General features: G+C 39.4%; 1 protein-coding gene across 4 annotated transcripts in view; it reads left to right on the forward strand.

The window, feature by feature from the left end:
* The window catches only part of ryr2b (ryanodine receptor 2b (cardiac)), a 64,702-nt gene that overhangs the window by 20,764 nt on the left and 19,232 nt on the right, over window positions 1-24,706 (forward strand). For all 4 annotated transcript variants that reach the window (XM_030441993.1, XM_030441990.1, XM_030441992.1 and 1 more), the window contains exons 38-81: window positions 22-222; window positions 952-1,057; window positions 1,186-1,326; window positions 1,563-1,839; window positions 1,997-2,111; window positions 2,358-2,490; window positions 2,930-3,033; window positions 3,971-4,106; window positions 4,853-5,039; window positions 5,189-5,297; window positions 6,717-6,837; window positions 6,989-7,158; window positions 7,558-7,778; window positions 8,343-8,433; window positions 8,536-8,676; window positions 10,315-10,478; window positions 10,681-10,759; window positions 10,993-11,082; window positions 11,363-11,500; window positions 11,625-11,702; window positions 11,937-12,012; window positions 12,190-12,313; window positions 12,651-12,766; window positions 13,197-13,273; window positions 14,384-14,505; window positions 14,743-14,792; window positions 15,065-15,125; window positions 15,859-16,106; window positions 16,555-16,636; window positions 16,921-17,051; window positions 17,181-17,501; window positions 17,605-17,842; window positions 18,436-18,523; window positions 18,625-18,711; window positions 18,881-19,042; window positions 19,205-19,267; window positions 20,066-20,194; window positions 20,967-21,079; window positions 21,869-21,965; window positions 22,455-22,582; window positions 23,506-23,557; window positions 23,884-23,937; window positions 24,157-24,256; window positions 24,422-24,501. In XM_030441993.1, coding sequence (XP_030297853.1) covers window positions 22-222; window positions 952-1,057; window positions 1,186-1,326; window positions 1,563-1,839; window positions 1,997-2,111; window positions 2,358-2,490; window positions 2,930-3,033; window positions 3,971-4,106; window positions 4,853-5,039; window positions 5,189-5,297; window positions 6,717-6,837; window positions 6,989-7,158; window positions 7,558-7,778; window positions 8,343-8,433; window positions 8,536-8,676; window positions 10,315-10,478; window positions 10,681-10,759; window positions 10,993-11,082; window positions 11,363-11,500; window positions 11,625-11,702; window positions 11,937-12,012; window positions 12,190-12,313; window positions 12,651-12,766; window positions 13,197-13,273; window positions 14,384-14,505; window positions 14,743-14,792; window positions 15,065-15,125; window positions 15,859-16,106; window positions 16,555-16,636; window positions 16,921-17,051; window positions 17,181-17,501; window positions 17,605-17,842; window positions 18,436-18,523; window positions 18,625-18,711; window positions 18,881-19,042; window positions 19,205-19,267; window positions 20,066-20,194; window positions 20,967-21,079; window positions 21,869-21,965; window positions 22,455-22,582; window positions 23,506-23,557; window positions 23,884-23,937; window positions 24,157-24,256; window positions 24,422-24,501 — 5,601 coding nt within the window. The remainder of the gene's footprint in view (window positions 1-21; window positions 223-951; window positions 1,058-1,185; window positions 1,327-1,562; window positions 1,840-1,996; window positions 2,112-2,357; window positions 2,491-2,929; window positions 3,034-3,970; window positions 4,107-4,852; window positions 5,040-5,188; window positions 5,298-6,716; window positions 6,838-6,988; window positions 7,159-7,557; window positions 7,779-8,342; window positions 8,434-8,535; window positions 8,677-10,314; window positions 10,479-10,680; window positions 10,760-10,992; window positions 11,083-11,362; window positions 11,501-11,624; window positions 11,703-11,936; window positions 12,013-12,189; window positions 12,314-12,650; window positions 12,767-13,196; window positions 13,274-14,383; window positions 14,506-14,742; window positions 14,793-15,064; window positions 15,126-15,858; window positions 16,107-16,554; window positions 16,637-16,920; window positions 17,052-17,180; window positions 17,502-17,604; window positions 17,843-18,435; window positions 18,524-18,624; window positions 18,712-18,880; window positions 19,043-19,204; window positions 19,268-20,065; window positions 20,195-20,966; window positions 21,080-21,868; window positions 21,966-22,454; window positions 22,583-23,505; window positions 23,558-23,883; window positions 23,938-24,156; window positions 24,257-24,421; window positions 24,502-24,706) is intronic.

Raw genomic sequence — 24,706 nt, forward strand, 5'->3', positions numbered from 1 at the left:
TTAAGACATTTCTCTCTCCAGCTCTGCCATCTGCTGTCCTACCTGTGTGATTGTCAGATGCGCCACAGGGTCGAAGCTGTGGCAGCCTTCTCTGACAGCTTTGTGCATCAGCTGCAGGAGAACCAACGCTTTCGCTACAACCAAGTCATGCAGGCACTAAACATGTCAGCCGCTCTTACTGCCCGCAAAACGAAGGAGTTCCGCTCACCTCCACAGGAGCAGGTTGAATGGGCTGGGGTTAAATTATAATGTTATATTATTGTAAGCAGTTGCTAGTATTACAGTGTTTCCCACACATAAACTTTACTTGGGTGGGCTGCCCAGGTGCATGAACTGCAGAATTTTTATAGATTTTTCTACGTTACTTTTTTTTTTTATCCATCTGAAAGACCTTCCCCATCTGCTATCTCGTAACTGGTTGACAATCTACGTCTGTCACATAATGCTACATAATAAGCAACGAGCTTCGATGTGGCTCAGCTGCTGTTGTGAAAAGGAAATCAGGGGTTAAAAGTATCCCAAATGTCAGTTGTGTTTTTTGGGCGACTTTATAAAAGATACTGCTGACAAAGAAAGTCAGTGGAGCAGACACAAATTGGGAGAGAGAAACAGAAAGGTGAAGCAAGCCACTGTGTGTGTGGTAAGGTTGACAATTAAAGCAAAACTTTGTGGGCAAACTTTTAAAGCAGTCCTAAAAAAGATTGTCGATTTTTGTGGATCATTCCCAGGTCACCAAATACCGTTGCTTTGTCCCACACAGCCAAAGGTACACAGCCTTTCTGTGGGAAACACTGGAAGCTAGGAAGATTAAGTGATGCTGTTTTCTGCTATATTCTTGTTGTGCACTTTAAAATACATAAATACATGCTGGGTCATCGTGGTTCATAATATGACTGCAGCTTTTTTTAGAAATGTGTCTGTACTGTAATGTGAGCTATGACCTATCTGCAGATCAACATGCTGCTGAACTTCAAAGAGGATGACCTGAACTGTCCATGTCCAATAGAAATCCAACAGCTTCTTCAAGACTTCCATAATCTCATCAGCAAACACTGTGGTCGGTGGTTTGTTTATCTTTGAATGATTGATAATTTATCTTCACTGAGCCAGGAAACCTTTAAAAAAGCTTTAAGAGGGCACTAACCATAATTGCCACTTTGGAAAAACTTTTTGGGTGTTGTGCAGGAATTGAACTGGACAGTGACACAGAGGATGAAGAGGATGCTGAGATGTCTATAAAAGGTCGACTTCTCAGTCTTGTGGTGAGAGTCATCGGACTGAAGAAGAAACCAACAGAAGTGGATGAGGGCCGACCTCAGAGTGCCAGTAAGTGCATCTTTACTGTCAAAGCTCTTCTCTCAACATTTATGATACTATACTCTCCAAAACGATTGCCTTTTTATCACTTTTTCATGCCCTATTAACTAACATGTGTATAGTATCATGAATCATTTTTTGGTTCAGGATTAACACCATATGAAACATCACCTTGTGATAAGAGAGGAGTTAGAAGAAGAAGCAACATCAGAACAGCAGGTAACTTCTAATTCATATTTCGCCAGAGTCCCTCAAACAGCTGATCTCTGAGACGATGGTACACTGGGCTCAAGAGGCTGAAATAAAGGACCCTGAACTGGTCCGAGCCATCTTCTCATTGCTGCACCGCCAGTATCAGGGCCTTGGGGGCCAAATGGCTGGAGCCCTCTGCAGAGCCTATACAATCAGCCAGGCTTCAGTAGAGGACACCATGGCTCTCCTGTCCTCCCTGAGCCAAATCCGCTCCCTCCTTAGTGTACGCATGGGGAAAGAAGAGGAGAGGCTGATGATCAGAAAACTAGGGTAGGATGAGATTTGCTCCTTCTGACAGCTAATTATTGTGATTATTGTTTAATTATTTGTATTGGCTCATTTCTAACACATATGCATCAATATATCATCTGTGGTATGGCAAGTCATCTAAGTTACACTTTTCTACTTTGCACTGTTTAATGTACAGAGACATCATGAATAACAAGGTTTTCTACCAACACCCCAACCTAATGAGGGCATTGGGGATGCATGAGACCGTGATGGAGGTGATGGTCAATGTTCTGGGAGAAGGGGAATCAAAGGTGATGGATACATTTAAAAATTCAAAGTGATAATATGGACAAAATGTGTGTACTCAATGATGCAGTTCTTTTCATTAGTTTGTTACCTGAGGTATTCCCTACGGTTATGAAATGCCTATGGTAAAATAATGTGTTCTAGCTGATGCGCATCATTAATAAGACCATACTCCATACACAGTCAGTTTATTTTGCACTATATACCTCCTCATATATTCTTGTATCCATGATTTAATTTTCTTTTGTTAGGAGATTTCCTTTCCCAAGATGGTGGCCAGCTGCTGTCGATTCCTGTGTTATTTTTGCCGCATCAGCCGTCACAATCAGGGAGCCCTGTTTGACCACCTCAGCTACCTGCTGGAAAACAGCAGTGTTGGGCTGGGTAAATCATAATCTCTCACTTTTATGTGTACGCAGTGTAGTCCAAAGTAACAAACTCCTGTAGAATGCACTATAATGCATCACATTACAAAACCTGATTTGTCAAGCCTTTTTGAGGCCATAGGTTATAGCGCTGTCTCAAGGATGGCATTCAATTTGAAACATTTAACACTGAAACTAGTTTCCAAAGTATAGTACAGTCTACTCCAGGGCTGTTTTATTGAATGACACTGATATATGTTCACTTTGTCTGACCCGTTTACTTTTATTGTACTGCACAAAGAAAATGGAGGAAAAAGTTCTCTTTTGACTTGCTCTTGGTGTGAATTCAAAACCCGTGAAGGTGATAGAATCTTGTCCCCATGATAAGAAAAAAATATCCTGTTATTATCGGCATCAACGTAGATGTGTTCAAATTGTTTTATGGCTTTGTCCCTTAGCTTCACCGTCCATGCGTGGGGCCACTCCTCTGGATGTGGCAGCAGCCTCAGTTATGGATAATAACGAGCTGGCCTTAGCGCTGAGGGAACCTGACCTAGAAAAGGTGAGGTCATTTTTTTCTCTGCAGTCCTGCTGTTAATAGTATCCATTATGCCATGTATACTTAGATACGTGCTCTACTCTGTAATCAACATACTTTGCCATCACTAATTATTTTGCATTGGCACTCCTCTGTTATTTGTGCTCAGGTGTTTGGTGGCACTTAGTTTTCTCTGTATGTGTATAATTTTCTCTCTGTTTACTCTCCACCACCCTCCTCCCATGAAATGTGCAAATGCACTAATGCTATACATTTAAGTAATCGACCATACATCTTGGAGAAAGCAGTCTGTTCACATTTGAATAGCTTTATTTGTGTCAGTAACGCTGTATATTAGACAAATATTAGTCAGGATGTAGATGACATGCAGCAGCAGCTGTAGTGTCCATGATGCTTACAGTTATGCGAGCAACACACTACACAATTAGTATAGCTGCTTTCCTGACTACAACTTGTTACCTAGAATCAAAAGAGTTGTTCAGTATTGCAAAAGAAGATGCAACTGCAAAACACCAAGACAGACAGGGGAAGCAAAAAGCACACTTTAATAATTTACACGGGTGTCAAAAAACACAGGCTTAGATAACAGGGGTTAATTAATAAATGAATCACAGGTGAATAGGAAAACGTGAAAAAGACGAAGACAGAAAGTGTAAAGCAAAACATGACACATCAAGAACATACAAACCTACAAAATAAAACAGGAAATAAGTGAAGTAAAACACACGACCCAAAATTTCAGCCAGATTCATTGTTTAACAAAGAAGACAACAAATCCCACACATCTTCTTTTTTCATTGTTTTGATCAAGGTACTCCTAGTGGCAGAGATTGAACACTGTGTTTAGGATTCAACCTACTGTACAGTAGCGACTACTGTAGCTACTGTACAGTAGCTACAGTAGTCCAATATGTGTAAAACTAATATATTCACAATTCAGGTGGTGCAGTATCTTGCTGGCTGTGGTCTCCAGAGCTGTGCAATGCTAGTGGCTAAAGGATACCCTGACATTGGTTGGAACCCCGTGGAGGGCGAGCGTTACCTGGATTTTCTACGCTTTGCTGTCTTCTGTAATGGTAACCTTTTAGTTCTATTAATAAAGGGATTCACCCTCAGAGGTAATCATGTGGTAGCTTAAATGGCAAAATATCAAAACACAAGTCTGCCAAAGTGCTATGTGCTATTCTGATGTCTCAGTTAGTTTATATAATTTAAGCTTCATTGTCCTCAAACAGAAATTTTATTTAATTAACTGACAATTTTTTGTCTTAGAGTAAGTCTTTGTTTTTTGGCGGCCTTAATTTTTAAATCGAAATTATTTGATCAACCCCGTCATGCATTTCTTTTTATACACTTAAACCAATTTATGGCATTTATCACTTCTCTAGATATTTGCGACAGTGTTAGAACAGTAAGCAAACAAAGTTGAATAGACACAAGAGGTTGCATTATTTTATTCTCCCAATTAAGTAAGCTATTTGCAATAGAGGTAATTACGGCTCAGTTTTTTCCACTATTGATTTTTTTCTCACTCTGTAGCAGTACCCAGAAGGCATCAGATCAAATTGCCCTTGAGCGTGTTGACAGTTTAGACAAATGACGTTCCCTGTTTTCTATGCAGTCCATGAGCTGTATTAACCTGGGTATCATTAATACTATTGATCACCTTGGTGTGTTATTCAGATTATCAATTTCCTGTCCTGTAAATTCAATGAAAGTCTCTGAGTGAAACAAAGAGGATGCCCTCCCATGCACACAATCTATCATTTCATCCAGCCCACTGGTGGTTAGTCTTAATGTTCTGTACATTCCTGGACTGCAGGTGAGAGTGTAGAGGAGAATGCTTATGTGGTGTTGAGGTTGCTGATTCGCCGGCCCGAGTGCTTTGGCCCTGCCCTGCGTGGTGATGGAGGAAATGGCCTCCTCGCTGCAATGGAGGAAGCAATCAGGATTTCAGATGACCCTTCAATGGATGGACCTTGCATCAAGTACCAGTCCAACAGAACACTGTCAGTATTAGATGTTTTATTTTTGTCTCTTTATGAAATGAAGTAATTTTCCCTCAGGCTTTTTTAAGAAATAATTTCTTAGCAGCGTCCTTAGTTATTAATTAAACTCATGACAAAGTTTGTACTATTATGATTGTTTCCCGTAACAGAGATGTTGTCCAGGACAATGATGATGACCTAATTCACATGGGGCACGCCATCATGACCTTCTACTCAGCCCTTATCGACCTGCTGGGCCGCTGTGCTCCAGAGATGCATGTAAGTGTTTCCCCAACCTTTAGCGACCATTTTGCATCAATATCCACTGATGCCTCAAACAATATGGCCTATTGGTGAAAGTCTGCAAACTGCTTTCTAAAGAATTAAACACTAAAGTAAAGAAGTCAGTTTGTTGCTTTTAGCTTTCCAAAGAACGTCCTTGTCCACATACTGTGTGTTTCAACATAAAACTGAAACATTAAATGTGACCATTTGTTCATGAAATGTTTTAGTACCAGTGATCACAGTCTTCATCAGATTAAATGACTTCTGGTTGCACCGAGCTGTATTTATATATACAGCACATATTTGTTGAATATTGGCTACACCATTTTCATTAAAGGGAAAACACTGTAGTCTCAAACATGGGGCCTAAGTCTTTATGTTTAGTTTGCAAATGACTAATTACAAAAAATTACAATTACAAAAAACATTTTGGGACTGGCCCAGTACATTGCCCCAGCAGGCTCCCACAACACAGGCTACAATGGCTGCAATGTAATCCTTGTGGGCAACTTCATCTCTCAATGTCTGACAGAATGTCATGTCGACTAAAAGTGCCTGTTTTTGCCACATGACATGCTGAGATTGTTGTTCTAAGTGTCTGACAACATTAAGGAAAGAATTCCGACTGAGATAGACCTTTTTGTTAAATCAAAAACATCCGCTATGTCGCTCTTGCCAATTCAACCATACTCCATTTACATTTTTTTTCCATTTCGATGAAAACTAAATAAAACTCACTCAACTGTTGGCACAATCACCAACTCTGATTGGATTGTGTTGGAGAAGCAGAAGGGAGAAAATAGCGTGTAGAGCTAGAATATTTTAACATCTAACATTCGCCCTTACTCTCATGCCTTTGTCAATATTTTATCATCAAATGAGGTGAATTAGATGCTTAGAATTAGGTACTTATGCTGAGCAACTGTCAGCATAAGCACCTGATCAAAATTGGCTGTTAAAATTATGCCATGTCTTGTCCTTTGACAGTGGCTTTGAAGTGCAAAGTCAAACGAGGCAAGATATTGTTTTGTGTTGCATCTTTCAAACAAAAAATAATTTAAAATTTGGTTGACAGGAATCTTTAAAATGCACTGAAACCATTAAAAGATGATGACAAAGTAAATGAAATGTTAAAAAGAACGCTAAATTCAAAGAAAGTGTTAACAGAACCACAACATTTGCGGGGAACAAAAAGAAACAGAAAATAAATCATCAAAACAGTCAATGCTCAATTTCTGCGACTCAATATGATATTTTATCATCATCATTTTAATCAGTGTACTTGTAAAAAACAATATATAATACATTATGTTTTCAACTTTATGTCTTCGTCAGCTGTATTTGTTACTGTATAAGCAGTCTAAGTTGTAAATGACTGACCAGTAACAGTGTTTTGTTTAAATTTTTATCCAGTTGATTCTAGGAGGCAAAGGAGAAGCTATCCGCATTAGAGCCATTCTGAGGTCACTCATCCCCATTCAGGATCTTGAAGGAGTCATCAGCATCTCTTTTCAAATCCCTTCAGTGTCTAAAGGTAAAATGATCTTACACTACTACAATAAATCCAAGTTACAATAAGCCATTTTTTTCTATTGAAAAATGATTATGTGACACTGGTTTGATGAGAGGGATGGACACAGAGGGGTGATCATTTTACCAAATGTATTTTTCATTTGTTTGTCCAGATGGTCTGCTGGTTGAACCCGACCTATCTACAGTGTTCTGCCCTGACCACAAGGCAGCTATGGTTCTTTTCTTGGACAGGGTTTATGGCATCGAGAGCCAGAGCTTTCTTCTCCACCTGCTAGAAGTGGGCTTTCTACCTGACCTTCAGGCAGCTGTCTCTCTCGACACTGTGAGCAGAGATAATTGAATTTAGTTGCCCTGTTAACCTGCTTGACAAATCCAGTGTAACACTGTAGGAGTGACCTGTGACTTCGTATTAGTTCAAGCTGCACCTTGTCACCAATGAAAAATACCCCTCTTTTTCTCCCCCAACTCTAGAATTGACTGTACTATATCCTAACATTACTGTGACGTTATTGTAGAGAGATTTATCAGTTTTTAGTATTCACTTGTAATAGGCTTGCTGTGATCTGCAGCTGAATGTAAAAATGTATTAAATTGTCATTTGTTTTGATCTCTCTTCTATCTGAGGAAACATTTCTTCTTGCTGGTCCCTTATTGTCTGTTTGGTTCCACTAAGTTATTTGGACTCAGTGTAAGTGCACTGCCCTTCTCTTTTTCATTACAGGCCGACTTAGGATCCACTGATATGGCTCTGGCCCTCAACAGATACTTGTGTACGACTGTGCTACCCCTGCTCACCAAATGTTCAGCTCTCTTTTGTGCTTTGGAGGATCATGCGTCGCTGGTGGATTCTCTCATCCAGGCAATCTACAGCCTCTCCAGAGCTCTAAGCTTGACAAAAGCTCAGAGAGACACTATTGAGGATTGTTTGTTGGCTGTGTGCAGGTACGGTTTTGGCTGGTATGACGAAACATCCACCAGAGTTATTGTTCTGTCTCCACTCGGTTGTTATTGGCAAGAGTTGTTGCTGACTTATGTGGATAGGATATTGATTTTCAGGAAGTTGCTGATGGATAATAAATGTCTTCGTTCAGTGTTATGTTGGTACCTGCCTCTCACCTTTTCTATTTTTAATTTATGAATTGTTGCACCATTTACTGTCAATATACACTAACCTCACTGTCTCTTTGCTGTTTGACCAAATCAAATGTAAAGAGGAGAAATGAGAAACAATAGCTGACAAAGGCAGACAGACCAGCACAATCCTAATTCCACTCATTATATTTGATGATTCACTTTAAAGCCTGTTTTTGCCCAATTGAGATATAATTTGCCAAATTCAATTAAATGTTAAATTCATCAACATCTTCCCCTTGGCATCTTCTCAATTTCATGTGTCATTCTTCAGGGAGACATGATAATCAGTTAGCGCATCACTTACTGTGTGAGTGTGTGTTTATGGTGTGTGTCTTCTAATGTGACTAATTCTGCACTCATCGGTGTCCTCAGTAAACTCCAACCGTCTATGATGCAGCCTCTTCTTCGACGTCTTGTCTTCGATGTTCCCCATCTCACAGAGAACAGCAAGATGCCACTAAAGGTGGAAAAACAACTTGAAGTGTTTACTGTATATGTGAAAAATATATTAATACACCAAATTAAATGAATATTATTGACTTCTGGTCAATTTTTCATCTACCAGCTCTTGACCAGTCACTATGAGGAGAGGTGGAAGTACTACTCATTAACTGGAGGGCAGGGTGACCAGGGTTTGGCCTCTGAAGAGGAGCTCCACCTGTCTAGAAAGTTGTTCTGGGGTGTGTTTAACGCCTTGGCAACAAAGGTAAACCATTTTGAATACCCGTGTCAATCTTAAAATCATATTGAAATTATGTAGAAATAAAATGATATTTTCCTTGAACAGCTAAAGAAGTTGCTTATATTTTGGTAGTGTAATTCTATGTATTTATTGCCTCTTTTTTATCCATCGTCTTTCATAAGTAACACTTACTTGATTTTCTCCTTTAGTGAACTTGTAGAAAAAAAGAAATAACAGTGCAGGGAGGTATAACACACTTGAGATTAAGACTTACATTTTTCATATGCTAGTATGAAACCTCCCATTCCTTCACAGAGTTGTTGGAAATGTGGGACATAAAGCAATAAGTGAATCTTTTCTCAGTGCACCATAAGTAGTCACCAGCATATTTCAAACAGACACTTGCCTGACTGATTCAGAACATGAAATCATCAAAGAACCAAGTCCATGAGGTTTTTCCAGTCCCACTTGTGGCTCACACCAAACAGCCTCAAAACTGAGCTGAAGTCATTGCACATTTTACATTGTGTAAATGTAGTGCACAATAACACCCTATGAATGTGCTGTAGTTTAGGCACACAGTGTTTCAGTTGTCACATTTATTATGCTGTGCTTATTTGAGATCGTTTTCAACTGAAAAATAACTGAAGGTGGAGAATAAAATTATATAGTAAGGAAAACTGGTTATATACACTTTATTTTACACCAGTTCTTGCATTGCAGGGCCCAGTACAGTACATCATTTTGTTACCATTTTAATTATATACTCTGTATCCAGTGAGTACATGGGTTTGTGTTGGCTGTGTTTGTTGGCTAACCAGATTCATTACATAAACAAAAACAATCTCTTTTGTTGTGGGAAGGGATCCTCAGCTGGATTTTTAGTTTGAGAAATTGGATTTCTTGACTACTTAAGTAGGTTTTATAACAGGGTTTTTACATGGCCGCATGTGTAAACGAGAGAGAATTTATTCATTGAAAATATTTCTACAACAGGGATATGTCTTTGTATCTAAAAAAAATTTGAATAGTTTCCTCCTGTGTAGTGTTATGTTTGTAAAGTTCAGACACATGCATACTGTAAACATGGTAATAATAATATTTGTAAGGAGAAAAAGCACTTTATAAATCCCCCTGTTTTTGTTTGGCCCATAATACACACAGGTCCATAATACACAAACATGTACAAACATTGCTCAAGGGCACCTTGACAGTACTGAGGATGTGAACTGACAACTCTCCAGCTGGGAGTCCTTACGCACTGAGCTACTACTGTTAAAATCACATCGACTAGTGCATTACTGGTACCTTGCACCTGGACAATATGCTAGATCTGTAAGAAATTTCTGTACATCTAAATATGTGATGACTACTTTTTATTGCTATTTATTTTTGTGGTGACTATCCTTTGAATGACTTTTTTGTTGTGGTAACACGGTTGTCTTTGATATCTATTATATTCCAATTTATAATTATTACTTGTATCTTTTTTCTGACTACACAGCTCAGGGAAATGCTGTTTTGTTGTTTTGGGCAATGACCGTAAAGACTTGAATCTTGAATCTGGTATTATTTGTTTGTTTTATTGCCCAGCTTCCCCTGACCCTGTCTTATCATTTCCCATGCTTTTCTACCTCCCACACTATGTTTCAAACTCTACAGTCTTATGAGCCTCAGTTATTTAAGCTCCCAGTCCAGTGCCTGGCTGCAGTGGCCAAGGCACTACCTCCTGACCACATAGACTCAAGCTGCATGTCACATGTGGACAAAAAAGCCTCCATGGACACAGAAGGACACTTTGACCCGCAGCCTGTCGATACCTTGAAGTAAGATACTGAGCAGGGATAAGATGACCTTTTCTCCTCATGAGAGGTGTAAGCTTTAATTTGGTTGGCAGAATTGAGTTTGGGGCAAATAATTATATTCAAACAGTCGATATGAACATTTCTTTTTGTGCTCTTTCCATTAATACAAATGTGCTGTTGTTTACTGGAGCTAAATTGTGTATTATTTCTTCCCCTGCACTAGTGTGTCAGTGCCAGAGAGACTGGAGTTTGTAGTAAACAAGTATGCAGAGCATACTCATGAGAAGTGGTCACTGGATAAGGTAATCTCACTGTAATTATTCCTCAAATCTGAATCGGTATGTTAAGTCTGACAAAGTAAGGCTGATATATGATATCCTGGTCAGGACTGAACCACTTAAGAATACACTCCTAACATAATTTCTCTGATTGACAGTGTCAGAATATCCTTCAGTTGTGTGGTTTAGCTACTATGTTTTCTGCATATTTTTACTTCAGTATGATTTTTCCTGGATCTGTGTGTTCTTTTTGATAGTTTGCCAATGGCTGGGTTCATGGGGAACAACTCTGTGAGAACACCAAGGTTCACCCTCGCCTCAAGCCTTACAGGGCCCTGGCTGAGAAGGTAGACTGAGTAGTCTTTTTTGTGGCGTGTGTCTGCGAGTATACTTCAGTAAGGAAAGCAGTGAACTGATAAATCCCAGGGTGACTTGCATACCAAATGTGGTGTGTGTAATATTAAAGATTAAAATACCTCAGTTCATGGTCTTTGGTGTATTGAGTGGACAATACGCTTCTCTTGAAGTTTTTGAAATAGTTTGAGTATTTTTCTCTTCTGCTGTCCTCTGATGACTTGCTAATTTGAATGTTACATGAGGGGTAATCTTTTATATCCGAGTTTATAGGAGAAGGAGGCATGCCGCTGGGCCATTAAAGAGACAATTAAGAGTATGCTGGCCTTTGGATGGACCATAGAGAGGACTAAAGAAGGAGACGCATCTGGCACACATACCTGTACACGCAGAGTCTCTCAGTCTGGACAGGTATGTATAGGGCACATTCAGTTCACCGAATGTGTCTCTTACTGCAAATGTCATCTCATTCACATTACTCGATTTTCCACATTTTAAAAAAGATTAGTAATCTGCTGTTTATTGTCTCTTTTAGCTGTCTTTTGAAGGTGCATCAATGTTCAGCCCCAAACCTATGGATATGAGCAGCATCACCTTATCGTGGGACCAATGTGTGAGTGATAAATACCTTTTTCTTCTTCTTATGCTGTTAAAGTACTTTAGAACTATCCCACTATCTGCAGTTGTGGGAACGCTTGTCTATTATTTTGTGTATAAGAAAAAGTGTTTTTCACTTTATGTTCATCTTAATCGTCCAAATGATATTTTCTGCCATGTAAACAGGATTATTATTTAAGGTGTTGTCAGATTATTCAGTCTTATAGCTGGCTTTTAAAATTTCTTTTAGGGCATGGCTGAACAGTTGGCTGAAAACTACCATAACGCCTGGGCTAAGAGGAAGAAATTAGAACTCCAAAGTAAAGGTACCATACCATGTTGTCAGCAACTTTTCTGTTATTTTTCCTCTCCTCTCCTCTCCTCTCCTCTCCTCTCCTCTCCTCTCCTCTCCTCTCCTCTCCTCTCCTCTCCTCTCCTCTCCCCTCAGGGAGCACAGAACAGCTAACAAAATTGCAATGTGTCCAACCTGTTTCTCTTCACAGGAGGGGGTGGCCATTCAATTCTTGTACCCTATGATACTCTGACTGCTAAGGAGAAGACCAAATTCAGAGAGAGGGCCCAAGATATACTTAAGTTTCTTCAGCTCAATGGATACACTGTGTGGAGGTGAGTGCAGAATGAGCTTGTGATTGCAAAAGGCCAATGCAATACAGTTTGTACTAGGTGGGAACCAAATGAGCTGTTCCATTTCCATGTCACAGCGGTATTGCTCTCTTAAGTCTGTTTAGTCGGCATGACAGCAATCAGACCCCTGCCTTTACAGAACAGCCGGTGAATAAGACAATTGCATCGCCTCTGTATCTTCCCACCTCCTACTTATTCTTGCAGTCAAATTATGAAAGTAAAAACACGTAGTCTAGATTATATAGTATTTAAGGTCAGAAATCTGTCTTTTCGAGCAGCAATGTTTTATTTGCCCTGTTTGATTTCACTCCCTCCACAGGGATCGGAAGACAGTTGAGATGGACTTTCCAGCCGTGGCAAACTGCTTTGGATACACTTTGCTTCAGCGGCTGCTGTCTCACACTGAGGATGCCCAAGAGCACATGCTGGAGCTGGGTAACATTATAGTGTTCAAGAATGTGAAGACAAAGAATACATTCTGGAGACGAAATAAAACACAAAAAAAATAATTTGACATTATTCTGTACGTCTCAAAGATATGAGTATACTGTGTAACTGATATTGTAAGGTTTTGAACATCGCTGGGCCTTGAGTGTTCATTTTAATAAAATGAACTCATTAATAAAATGAATGTAGACACTCTTTTGACTCTACCAGCAAGGCTATGTCAGGTTAGTTTGAATCCTCACAAAACAGTTCACACAAGGTCTGAGGGATAGAAACCTTTCTGTCTTTCTTCCTTGAAAGTTACAAAAGAAACTGTTTAATTCTTTATAATTTGATTGTTTTTGTCTGTTTCAAGTGTCACCGTAATCTAGACTTTGATTGCAAAGGATTCAGTATTTCATTGCAGTTTTCCTTCCAGAGGTGATGCAAGCCAGAGGACAGATGTCTAAAGGAGAGAGAGCTCCGCACCAGCAACTGTTACATTTTTTCCCCAAGGTTGGCCTCTGATCAATGCAAAAATCTAATTACAGTTGAAATCTACTGTCTGATATGGATCATATCATTGATTTCGCCTCCTTCCAATTACATTTTTTCCGATGCCATTTTCCTTCCTCTTCTGTTTTATTTTTTTCTTATTTCATTTACGTCATCTAATTAGTTTTGTTAGATGGTTGCCAAGGGCAACCCCTCTAAGTAAAACCCTTTGTGGCTTTGTAATTTATTTAACCATTTTGAATATCCATGTGGGTGTGTCGATTGCCATCAGGACTGATTAAAGCTTCCCACACAGTTCTGCCTCTGAGGAGACAGCGAATGAAAAGGGTTTATTTTTCATTGATGGGAAGCCCTGAGTCAGAACCAGTCAGCCAAGACCATGAACAGTCCAGCCTCAGATCTCTGAAGCCCACACATCCCACTCTACCACATACTCACACAACCATGCATGTCTCTGTGCGGCCGTCCATTTGTCTGTTTGTTAATTGCAGTTCTTCTTAGGAAGAGCCAATCAAGTGCAAAATGTTTAACCTCTTTCCCCCATGGGTCACTGCTGGCTCCATCATTACAAACTCACATTAAACAGGAAGGCACTGCTCAGACCCCGAGAACCCCGAGAAGTTCTGGTCATGGTCTCACGACATTTGAATCGGCTGATTTATGAGAAAATATGTTTTACTAAAAAGTGATAAACAAGACTTCTAGAGTTAGCTATTGGATGTAATGATGCAGCGACAAACAAAATGTGTCTTTGAATTAAATATTTTTCTCAGTGAGGCTCGCTTCAGTGAAGCTTTGGGAGAAGCGAGCACAGAAGTTATTGGATGTTGTCAAACAGGGTAATTCTAAGTCTAAGATGACTGAGAACCATCATCAACATCAAACAGGATAAAAACATATATATTTTTTTTTAGTGTCTGACACTTTGAAGCTGGTCAGAAGAAATTCAAAGGGAATGTATTCATTACCTTGGTATACTGGTGCAGAACAATAAATAGTGAAAAATATAAATATATATAAAGATGAAAGCAAGTTCTACAAGTCAAGACTCATAAATAGAAAACTGAAAACTGACAATAACACATGAAAAACCTCTGTTCTGTTCAACAGGTTATCCTTCCTCTTTTGGAACAATATCTGAAGAGCCACCAGCTATATTTCCTGTCCACTTCACTCAGCTCAGGTGGTAATAAAAGCCATGCCTCAAAAAAGGAAAAGGAGATGATTGCAAGGTGTGTGCCACCCCCAACCAAACTTTAAATGTTCTTCTGCTCTTGCACATTGTATTGTTATGTGACAATATCTTCAGACATGTTTTGCATAATAACAGTTTTCTTGCTTTTAAGTTTTTTTTTTTTAACAGAAATATCCTCATTCTTCTTTGCTGCCATTCTTCTGATTTCGTGTCCCATAATTACTTTTTCCACTCCCCTCTCATTACTTCACTTGTCTTTTCTCCTCGCATCCAGCCTCTTTTGTAAGCTTGCAGCTCTTGTAAGACACAGGACCTCACTCTTCGGTAAGGATGGAGAAAATAAAACTTATTCAGACTTTAATTTGCACCACTTGTTCTCTTGTTTGTCACTTCCTTGGTTTGCTCTTTGCTTGGCCACAATTGTGTATGTAAAGTCCAGTGTTTATTTTGTATCTGCAAACACTAAGATGTAATTGCCAAAAATGTGTCTTCTTCCTTGTGTGTTTCTGCATGTTTTGTTGCTGCATATCGTTTTGTCATTGTACATATGTGCGGACATTTTGGATTTAATGTGTGGGTTTGTGTTTTTTCCCAAGGAAACGAAGCCTCCTTAGTTGCGAGCTGCCTCCATGTTTTGGCTCAGGCTCTGGATGCAAGGTAGCTAGATGGCACTACTGTTTCATTCTGCCTGAATCAATCTCCTCACTCTGCCTGCGGTCATATTGGTGTCACTCCACCATGTCTGAGGATGAGATGATTGGTGTAATTGAGCCACTGATACACTGATGCTATCTAATTGTGGTTGATATCACTTTTACTCCCAGAGGACGATGTCTCTGATGCATGAAGCTAGAAGTAGAATCTTGGCTCTGCAGTGATTGATGTCATTTGGGCTTGTCTGGTGGATAGATTAGCAACTGATTTCAAAAACTTAACTGCTTTTATTATAGCTAACCAAAAGAGTACTGCACCAACAAATTGATTTTGGGAACTTTTCAAATAACGTTGTTTTGCAAAAATCAAATCGATTATAACTTTAATCACGCAACTCATGATTATTTTCATCAACAAATATTGTCACATTTAAACATTGAGTCTATAAAGTTTTGAAAAATAAAGTGAAAAATGCTCATTACGATTTTTCAGAGCCCAGAGTGATGTCTTCTTTTGTCCAACCAACAATCCATATCGAAAGATTCTCCATTTACTATCCTAAATGACAAAGACGAGCAGCAAATAGTCACATTTAAGAAGCTGAAACCAGCAAATGTTTGACGTTTTTGCGTGAAAATGACTTAAACGTTCGAGCAGCAATCTTTTCAGCTCTAACATACTGTACATACAGGAATCTTTGCTTTTCACAACCCGCTTTTTCACCCCTTGGCCTTAGGACCTTGATGAAGTCAGCCCCAGAGTCTATCCAAGCATCCCTGCATTCGTTCTTTGAGGCAGCTGCAGCTGATCTGGAGATGACTGTGGAGAACCTGTCTGTGACCTTGGTTTGTCTACCTCAGAGTAGAAGTCAACAGGCCAGAGGAGTGGCCAAAGTTCTCAGCTACACAACCTCCATCCTTCTTCCCACTCTCACTTTCCTCTTCCAGCATGTTGGCATGCAAAACTATGGAGTGGACCTCCTGGGTAAGGGCTACCTAAACAAAAATACAGAGATACAATTAAAGACTGATAAACTGTTCGACATATCATGTCACTATAGTAAAATAATTGCCACCGCCACGTTATCATTAGTCTCATTCATTTCCCTCCGTATGCTGTAGAGCTGGATGAACAGCTGGTTTCCACACCCGTGAAATCACTCAGGGACACCCTCCCCTCCACTTCACCTTCCTCATCTTTGAAGCCAGCTCTCATTAAGTGTCTCAGTCATGACCACAGAGCAGCAGGAGCATATTGTCTCCCTCACTAATATCCTGACCTTCCAGGAATCGTTTATTACCTGAATCAGCAGCCCTCCTGCTAGTCTATCTCTGTGATTGTATGCTATCAGCTTTCCTACTCATTGTCCATGGCTGTTTCTGAATGAAACCCTACAGGGATCTCAGCTTTAACCATCAACCTGTTTTTCCAGTGGGGAGTATCCAGGTCTCCTGTTACAGGATCCTCAACAGCCTCTACTCTCTTGGCACCAGCAGCAGCATCTACATGGATGGGTACTGACTTCATTGTTTGTGCTAATGACAGTAATGATGTCTCTTTACCATTTCAGTCTGGAATTATTATTTTTTTGCATCAAAGTTTGGTTCGGTATGGTACTTGGTCATGGAGATAAGCATGGATTTGGGTTACGGAGTACATATTAAAGCTATTAATATATGTATGAAGGCCAAACGAAAACAGCTGGCAACTTAACTTAAGACAGCAATCCTAACCGAAAGATAAGATTTTGATATTAGTCAGCTGCATACTTTTGTCCTAATATAGCATATTCATACAGACAGAGGCCAGCAGCAGGCGCTTGTCTGGCAGCCTTGACTGGGACATTTCCTGTGTGTTTCCTGGAGCCGGCCTTAAACCAAAACAACCCATACTCCATCTACAACACAATGACTGCCTCTGAGAGGGAAGGTAATAAACAAACACACTGATATTTATCAGTTTTTTCCATTTAATCTTGGGCCACTGGAGTAGCTCTTACCACCCACATCTTGAACCATCTGTTTTCTCTGCCTCATTTTCTGTATCTGTTTCATTTAGACCTGGGGCTGCCAGACCAGGTGGAGGACATGTGTCCCCTCCTGCCTTCTCTGGAACAGGCTCTAGGGGAAGTGAAGGAGTTGGCAGGTGCTGGTGCTGGAGCTCACCAGACCCACTACGTCCATGTGACAGAGGTCACCTTGCCCATGCTGTGCAGCTACATGTCCCTTTGGTGGTGCTGGGGCCCTGAGGGCCATCCAGACAGCCCAATCTGTACTTCTGTCATTCCTCAGCATGCAAGTGACCTACTTGGCCACATCCTCCGGATCATCCACAACCATGTGGGCACAAGCCAGGGTGACTGGATGAAACAGATGGCAGGTATTGTGATCATGTCAAGCACAGGTGTGGATTTCTTTATTCCACACCAGGTGTGCCTTTCATCCCCCATTTTCACATTATTAATAGTTGCCATGTCTGTCAGTTTTTTCTCAGCCAATCATATGCAAAGCTCGCTCTGAGCTGTTAAATAGCCACTACCTGCCACTGATGGAGAAGTTGAGAAAGAGGGCGGAATGTATGCTGCTTGAGGAGGAGCAGATGAAAGCAGAAGCATGTGATACCTCCGAAGCAGAGTTGCAGATACAGGAGAAGTTCACTGTGCTTGTGCGAGACCTCTACGCCTTCTATCCCCTCCTCATCCCATTTGTGGATTCTAATCGGTAGGTTGTGCAGCCTACAAGCTTAAATGTTGAAAAGCAAGCTTATTTTAAGAGGCCAAAATCTAGGAGCAATTTGAAGTATTCATTGCCTCAATAGAAAGTGAAACTCATTTTTACTGTATTTCATATTGACATTACCCACCCAATAATTATCATCTGGACATCTAAAGTTATTCTGAAAAACCTTATGGACACCAAATTTACCATGATTGTTTGTTCAAATTGACAAGAACCGTTCACAACATTATGGATTCAAATGCACCACTCAACACTACGCAGTAAAAATCGGAATGTCCTTTAATTCACAGAAGGGTTTGGTAAACAGCTATCAGTCAGAGCAGGCAAACATGAAAAAACAAGAAAACCTGACTTAAGCAGCAGGACGAGACATGGCAGAAATAGAAAAACTGGGTTAAAATCATTGAGTTAAACAAGTATTGGGGATTAGTAACTAGTTATTTTAAAACAGGAGATACACAAAGAGGAAGATGCATGACATTGAGTGGTGATTTTACTAATTCAGGCATAGTTTTAGTTTTACAAGAACATTTTTAAATTGACAATGTGATGTGTTTTGGTGTGTTTCGTCTCAGAGCCAGCTGGCTGAAAGAATCAAACCATGATGCCGAGCAGCTGTTCAGCATGGTGGCAGAGGTCTTTATTTTCTGGGCCAAATCTCATGTGAGAATGACTGTTTCTTTTGTCTCATGTCAATGCTATCAAAGTGAATATTGTACACAATAATGCCTGTCATTTCACTTCACCTGTGCCTGCTACAATAGAATTTCAAATGGGAGGAACAGAACTACGTCGTCCAAAATGAAATCAACACCTTGGCATTCATGGTCAATGACGACAAAATGTCCAAGGTCAGCTGTATATCTATATTATTAATACTATGCACACTGATGTGTGAGAAATGCCTCTCATTACATCACAAAAACTATTAGAAGTTAGATGGTAATCACAAAAAAGTTAGCAACTGTCAGGTTAAGTCTCAGAGAAGTTATTTTATGTTCATGGCTGTGCTATACTCAGTTCCACCATGAGAAGAGGAGGATGAAGAGGAAGGGGGATCGTTATTCCACACATACCTCTCTCATTGTGGCCTCCATGAAGAGACTGCTCCCTGTGGGACTCGGGGTTTGTTTTCCAAGTGACCAGGGCCTTATCACAATGGCAAAGAACGGCTTCACTCAGGTTGGTTGGAAATGTGGACAACATCAGTGTTGATCTTAATTTAATGAGGATAATTCTTTGATAATCTGCAGTGTGGTGTGATAATAGTGAAAGTGGGTGTTAATATATCTCTGTAGTGTACCGTATATATAATTGATGGTGGGCATTGTCTGCATTTCACAGAAGAAAACTGAAGATGAAATTCGAGAGCATGTTTTCAATTGCCTTTTCCATCTTCAGAGTCAGGTAAAGGCCGTCACTGCATTTTCATTCTTGTGTTCTACTTGTACTTTTAGTTAAATGAGAGGATCAGTTGTAATTTTTGGCATTTCATTTTAAAATGTAGACAAGATTCCTACAATCCAAATTTAAAGAAACATATTAAAGACAGTGTTCAACTGACATCGACTTCAAATATCAGTCTGCACTTACTCAGAGCGCAAACAAAGCTTGTATCTTTTCTACATTCAGCAGACATTTTGCATATTTGTTGACATGCTGAAGAAGTGTGTGATAAATTAAACGGAAGAAGCTCTTGTAGCCTGTAAAATACAAAGCTGTTTTTTTTAATAACCTCAAGTCAGTGACTCATTGTTCACCAGAGACACAGAGTGTGCATGCAATATTTGTGTATGAGTCATGGATGAATATGTTTATTCATAAGTCAGTGATGAAAAAAATCATAAATTCTGCCTTGTCATTAGCATATCAAACTTATAAACAGAACTATGACCATATTTGTCACAGCTCCTGATCCATCCCTTGTTGGTTATATGAAAAATCGTTATTGTGTGCAGTGAAATAGCAGTCAGTCTAGTTTATCTGTTTATCATATGCTAATTCAAGCAAATAAGTTATAGAGAATAGGGAAAGCAAGATTCATGACAGTCATGACAAGTTTTGCCTCATATAAGATGCTTTTTCTGACCTGCTAATTCCTCAGATTCACAATCTGTCCAGCAACCATTCTAAAAATATATTTAATTGAATGGTGGAAATACCAAACAAAAGGAATAACTGTGCCATTTGTTTTCCTCTTTCCAGGCGTCAAACTGCTCAAGGCAGGAGACTTTTTATTCAGAACATCTGAGCCAGCAAGGGGCCATCACAGATGCCCAAAGGACTGTAGACAGGATTTTGGAAATAGCGCGAGTCCAGTATTACCTGGACCAGGTGAGCTTTTTAAACAATATATAAACAATATCAGTAATACATTTCAATAGTAATTTTATCATAATGTACTGGTGCTACTTCAACAGTCAAGAACATTTGTTTTTATCACTATGTCATCATGTGATTGCATTTACTGTTAGACATACTTATGTGAGTTTTATTTGGAAATGTCTTGATCAGAATATTATATATAATATATTTAGAATATTTTAGAGCCATCTGTATGTCTTGTCTTCACTGGGCTATTAAGTAAGTTTCCCCCAGTTTGTGGTGTTTGTATAGGCTGTGCTTCTTGTTTGTCAATATAGTCAAGTGACTCTGAATATGAGAATTGCAGCAGTAACTGTACTGTAGAGCTGCTGAATTACGTTTTTCATCTGATTTAAAGTCATCATTAGTCGGCCCCTGCATATCTTTGACAGACAGTCGTTGAAGCCCCATGTTCATTGCATGCTGGCTGAACTACAGTGCTGCACTTTTGATTAATTTCTAAGAGCTGCTGTTCACACAAGTTAGGATTTGCTTCCCTCTCTGCTGTGTGATATCCAAAAGGCCAGGGATTAGAAAAATCAGTGTGTTCATATCCCAAACATGAATTTATTTTGAATACATTACCTCAAAGAAAGTAATGCCTGCAGTACTAACACATGATAAATGCAGGCCAATACGTGAAGGTGAACCTCTACATCATCTACCATTGGAACCCCTCAGGTCATTAGGGGTATTATGTGCTCTACCTTGTTAAATTATCAATGTTTGGCATCTGATTTAGGTGGAACACCCGCAGAGAAGTAAAAAACCTGCGTGGCACAAGGTCTTATCCAAACAGAGAAAACGAGCGGTGGTTGCCTGCCTAAGGATGGCTCCCCTCTACAACTTACCCAGGTAACCGATGCTGTTTATATGGACGCTTTGCACCCACAAACGTGCTGTTGGTGCTCTGGTGAATTCTTATTAAATGCAGAACGAGTCTTATCAGAAGGACATAGACATGTAATGGTATGCCATGTATATTTAATGTTGTTTTGTGGACCCTCTGAGATACGTGTCAAATGTTTAAGATTCAAAATAGAGAGAGAAAAGTAATGAAAATTCATGATAATTATGGGTAATCCAAAAAGTTTTTACATTGACACTGTTATAAAATGAAAGACGCTAAGTGCTTTATTTTGATCACACACTATGGCACAAAATAATCAGCTGATGGCACAAAATGATTGAAGGTGATTCAACAATTCACAAACAAATCACATTTTGTTGAATTTCTTTCTTTGCATCAGAAAAATACTTTTGTTCACACTGAGAAAAGGTGAATATGCTAAAGTAACTTGTATAGTAGCACAGGACCACTACACAGCTGTGACTAGAATACAAAACTAAGTGGCTGAGAACAGTAGGTGATGTAGGAATTGTATTTTTGTGTTTGTGGCTTGTGAATTATACTGTAGCTGTGCTTCAGCATTCTTTACTCGCTTGTGGATATAACAGTGATTCCCTTTGACTGGTAGAAGAGGCCTTGACTAACGAGTAATAATGGGTCTAATCAGAGCCCTATTAGATTTTAATAGTTTCCTTCCATGCTGTCCTTATTCAGTCCATTATTTGCATTTGTCTATAGCAAATAAGTCATCCAAATCTCTTCTTGTCTCTTCACCCTTTACTCTTCCTCCCCAGACACAGGGCTGTCAACCTGTTCCTCCAAGGCTACAATAAATCCTGGATATCAGCTGAAGACCACAGCTTTGAGGAAACGCTTGTGGAGGATTTAGCTGTGAGTGGAAAAGCAAGTCATATTGACTTAAATAATTTAAAAGAATTCTGTGACAAGAGAGTTAAACAGGCCTATATATTGAATTATGATCAGGTGAGAAAAAAATTAACCTTTGATTTTTCATGATTAATTGTCTGGTACAGCTTTAACTTAGTACTTAGTAACATAGTACCACACTCAGATAACTGGACATTAGACTACCTTTAACTCCGGTCAAGACAGGAGTGATGATGTCCTGCATTATTTCCTTATTATTTTATAAGCAGTTAAATCATTTCAAATGTATTTAAAATGGTCTTTTGAGTACATGTTAATGTAGCAGAAAATGTTTTGTCTTCATTGTGCATACTGCATAATGAGTGTTTGCATGGGAGAAAACCTGCAGTGTGTAAACCCTGGCCACCCACCAGTGACTGTGAATGGTCAGAATGTGACATTATTTAAGAGGACACATTAGTGTCTTTTATTCTCTCCCTGTCTGGACTGCAGAAGGGAGGAGTGATGAAGCTTTGTGAAGGCGACAGACAGGAAGAAAAGGAGGTGGAAGACAGTGCCAAGCCAATCGATCCCCTCCTACAACTCATTACACTCTTCAGTCGAAGCGCCCTGACAGAAAGGTGGTGTGTGTGTGTGTGTGTGTGTGTGTGTGTGTGTGTGTGTGTGTGTGCGCGCGCGCGTGTGTGTGTGTGTGTGTGTGTGTGTATGTGTGTGTGTGTCTATGTGTTCATTAAATGATCACATACAGTTAAAGCCCCAGTCTGCTTTTATTACAGGTCAAACCCATCACTGGGAAAGTCAATATTTAATTGGTCAGAAGTGTAATTTTTTGGTTCTAACACCTGTGGCCACTGTTATCTGAGAGTTAGATTTATATTCTGAATCTTGGTTGGTTCACCTGGCAGAAACGTTTACTCTTACAAGTAACATGTAATGTTTTTCTCTTAGATGCCTTTTAAATAGAAGTTTTGGTCGATAGTACGACTGTCGTGTCGTGTTCCAGTACTGTTACCAGGTTATGCATGGACACCCCTGATTAGTCTTCACTTTATTTGTTCTAAAGCTGAACTTGTTTGTCGAACAACTATATGTTCCTATAGAATTCCTGTAGTTCTCTTTTTATTCATGCATGATTGAGGTATTGATCGCATTCAGGTATTATAATATTCCTGCAGAGACTGAGAGCACCACATTAAAAAGCTGTTTGTCTCCACATCAGTGTAGACATTAGAGGATGGAGAATACTCTCAATTGTGCAGCCACTGCTGGGATGTGATCCAGTCAGCCAGATTCCAGGTGTATTTCTGTACTGCTGGGGGTTTGTCAATAAAAATGATAAGTGCCACTGGGCAGGCACACACTTTAGGTGCTGCTGCATCAACTATATAAATAAGGGGATCACATTTAAATTATGTGAATGGATCCTGTGAGGTTAAGTTACATATTTACCTGCACTCTGTCATTTACCAGCCATTTTGAGAACTCCATACCTGTTCATGCTCTGACTTTTACTGAAACTATATTGTCTCTTCTCTGTTCACAGTAAGCTTGTAAATGACGGTCTCTATCAGTCCTACGCTGCTATTATGGCCAAGGTAAAGAACATGAAGAATTATTCAGATTTGTTATATCTAATGTTTGTTAATGTGATACGATAATATACTATGTCATGCATTATTGCAAAAGGTAATAACAATATTGTATTTGATCATTCCTGGTTTAGGAGGCCGTAGTATTTGTCCGTAGTATAAAGATTTTGCAGACGCTACAAAGTTACTTTAATTTGGGTTGGGAGCAGGAAACATTAAACCATAAACAGCACTGATATAATGGGAGGTTGTAAGTTTTGTATCTTTTCTACGTTGAATTATGTTCCACAAATGTTTTGCTACCAAAATGTGTTGTATGTTTGCTCTCTCAGAGCTGCCACAGAGAGGATGACGATGATAAACAACAGGAGGTGGAAAGTTTTGAAGTGAGTGAATGTGCTTTTACTTTTAAGATACATTTGAAGTGTTTTAAAATGTTGTTATTATTATTATTATTATTATAGTTATAGTTAGATAGTTATGAGATTACATTATAATTGATAATGAATTGATATTTTGACCTTAGTTACATTCATCAAGCAGAATGTATTGACAAATCATTTTAACATTTTGTAAAATGATTTTGTTTTGCTGCTGTGGCTCAGGAGAAGGAAATGGAGAAGCAGAAGCTGCTGTATCAGCAGGCCAGGCTGCATTGTCGCGGAGCTTCTGAGATGGTGCTGCAAACCATCAGTGCCAGCAAAGGTAGGAAAAGCTTATTAAGGTTACTCTATTATTTGTAGCTGAGAATAAATTGAGGCTTGTCTTTGTGTTTCGCCCCTTTGCATTATGATCTGTGGCAGTCATGCAGTATTATTCTTTTTAGTCAGCACTGTATATTCTGATTGTGGTAAATTCACATCCCATCAGGGGCCATGGGCTCCATGATTGCTCCTACATTGAAGCTGGGTATTGCTGTTCTCAGCGGAGGGAATGCAGCTGTTCAACAGGTACAATACTTACAATATAATGCGCATAATAAAATACAAGTTATATTACTTGTTTTTCTTGGTATCCCAATAAGCGGTTTGCAATTCACAAGTCTCGTACATTGGCCATTTCTCCCTTTAAGGCAGGGACTAGAGATATTTAATATTATGAAACCAAAGATTATTATGATTGACACAGATAAGAGAAAGAAGAGGTAAATTAGAT

The sequence above is a fragment of the Sparus aurata genome, chromosome 15 (assembly GCF_900880675.1).
Source record: "Sparus aurata chromosome 15, fSpaAur1.1, whole genome shotgun sequence".
Lineage (NCBI taxonomy): Eukaryota > Metazoa > Chordata > Actinopteri > Spariformes > Sparidae > Sparus > Sparus aurata.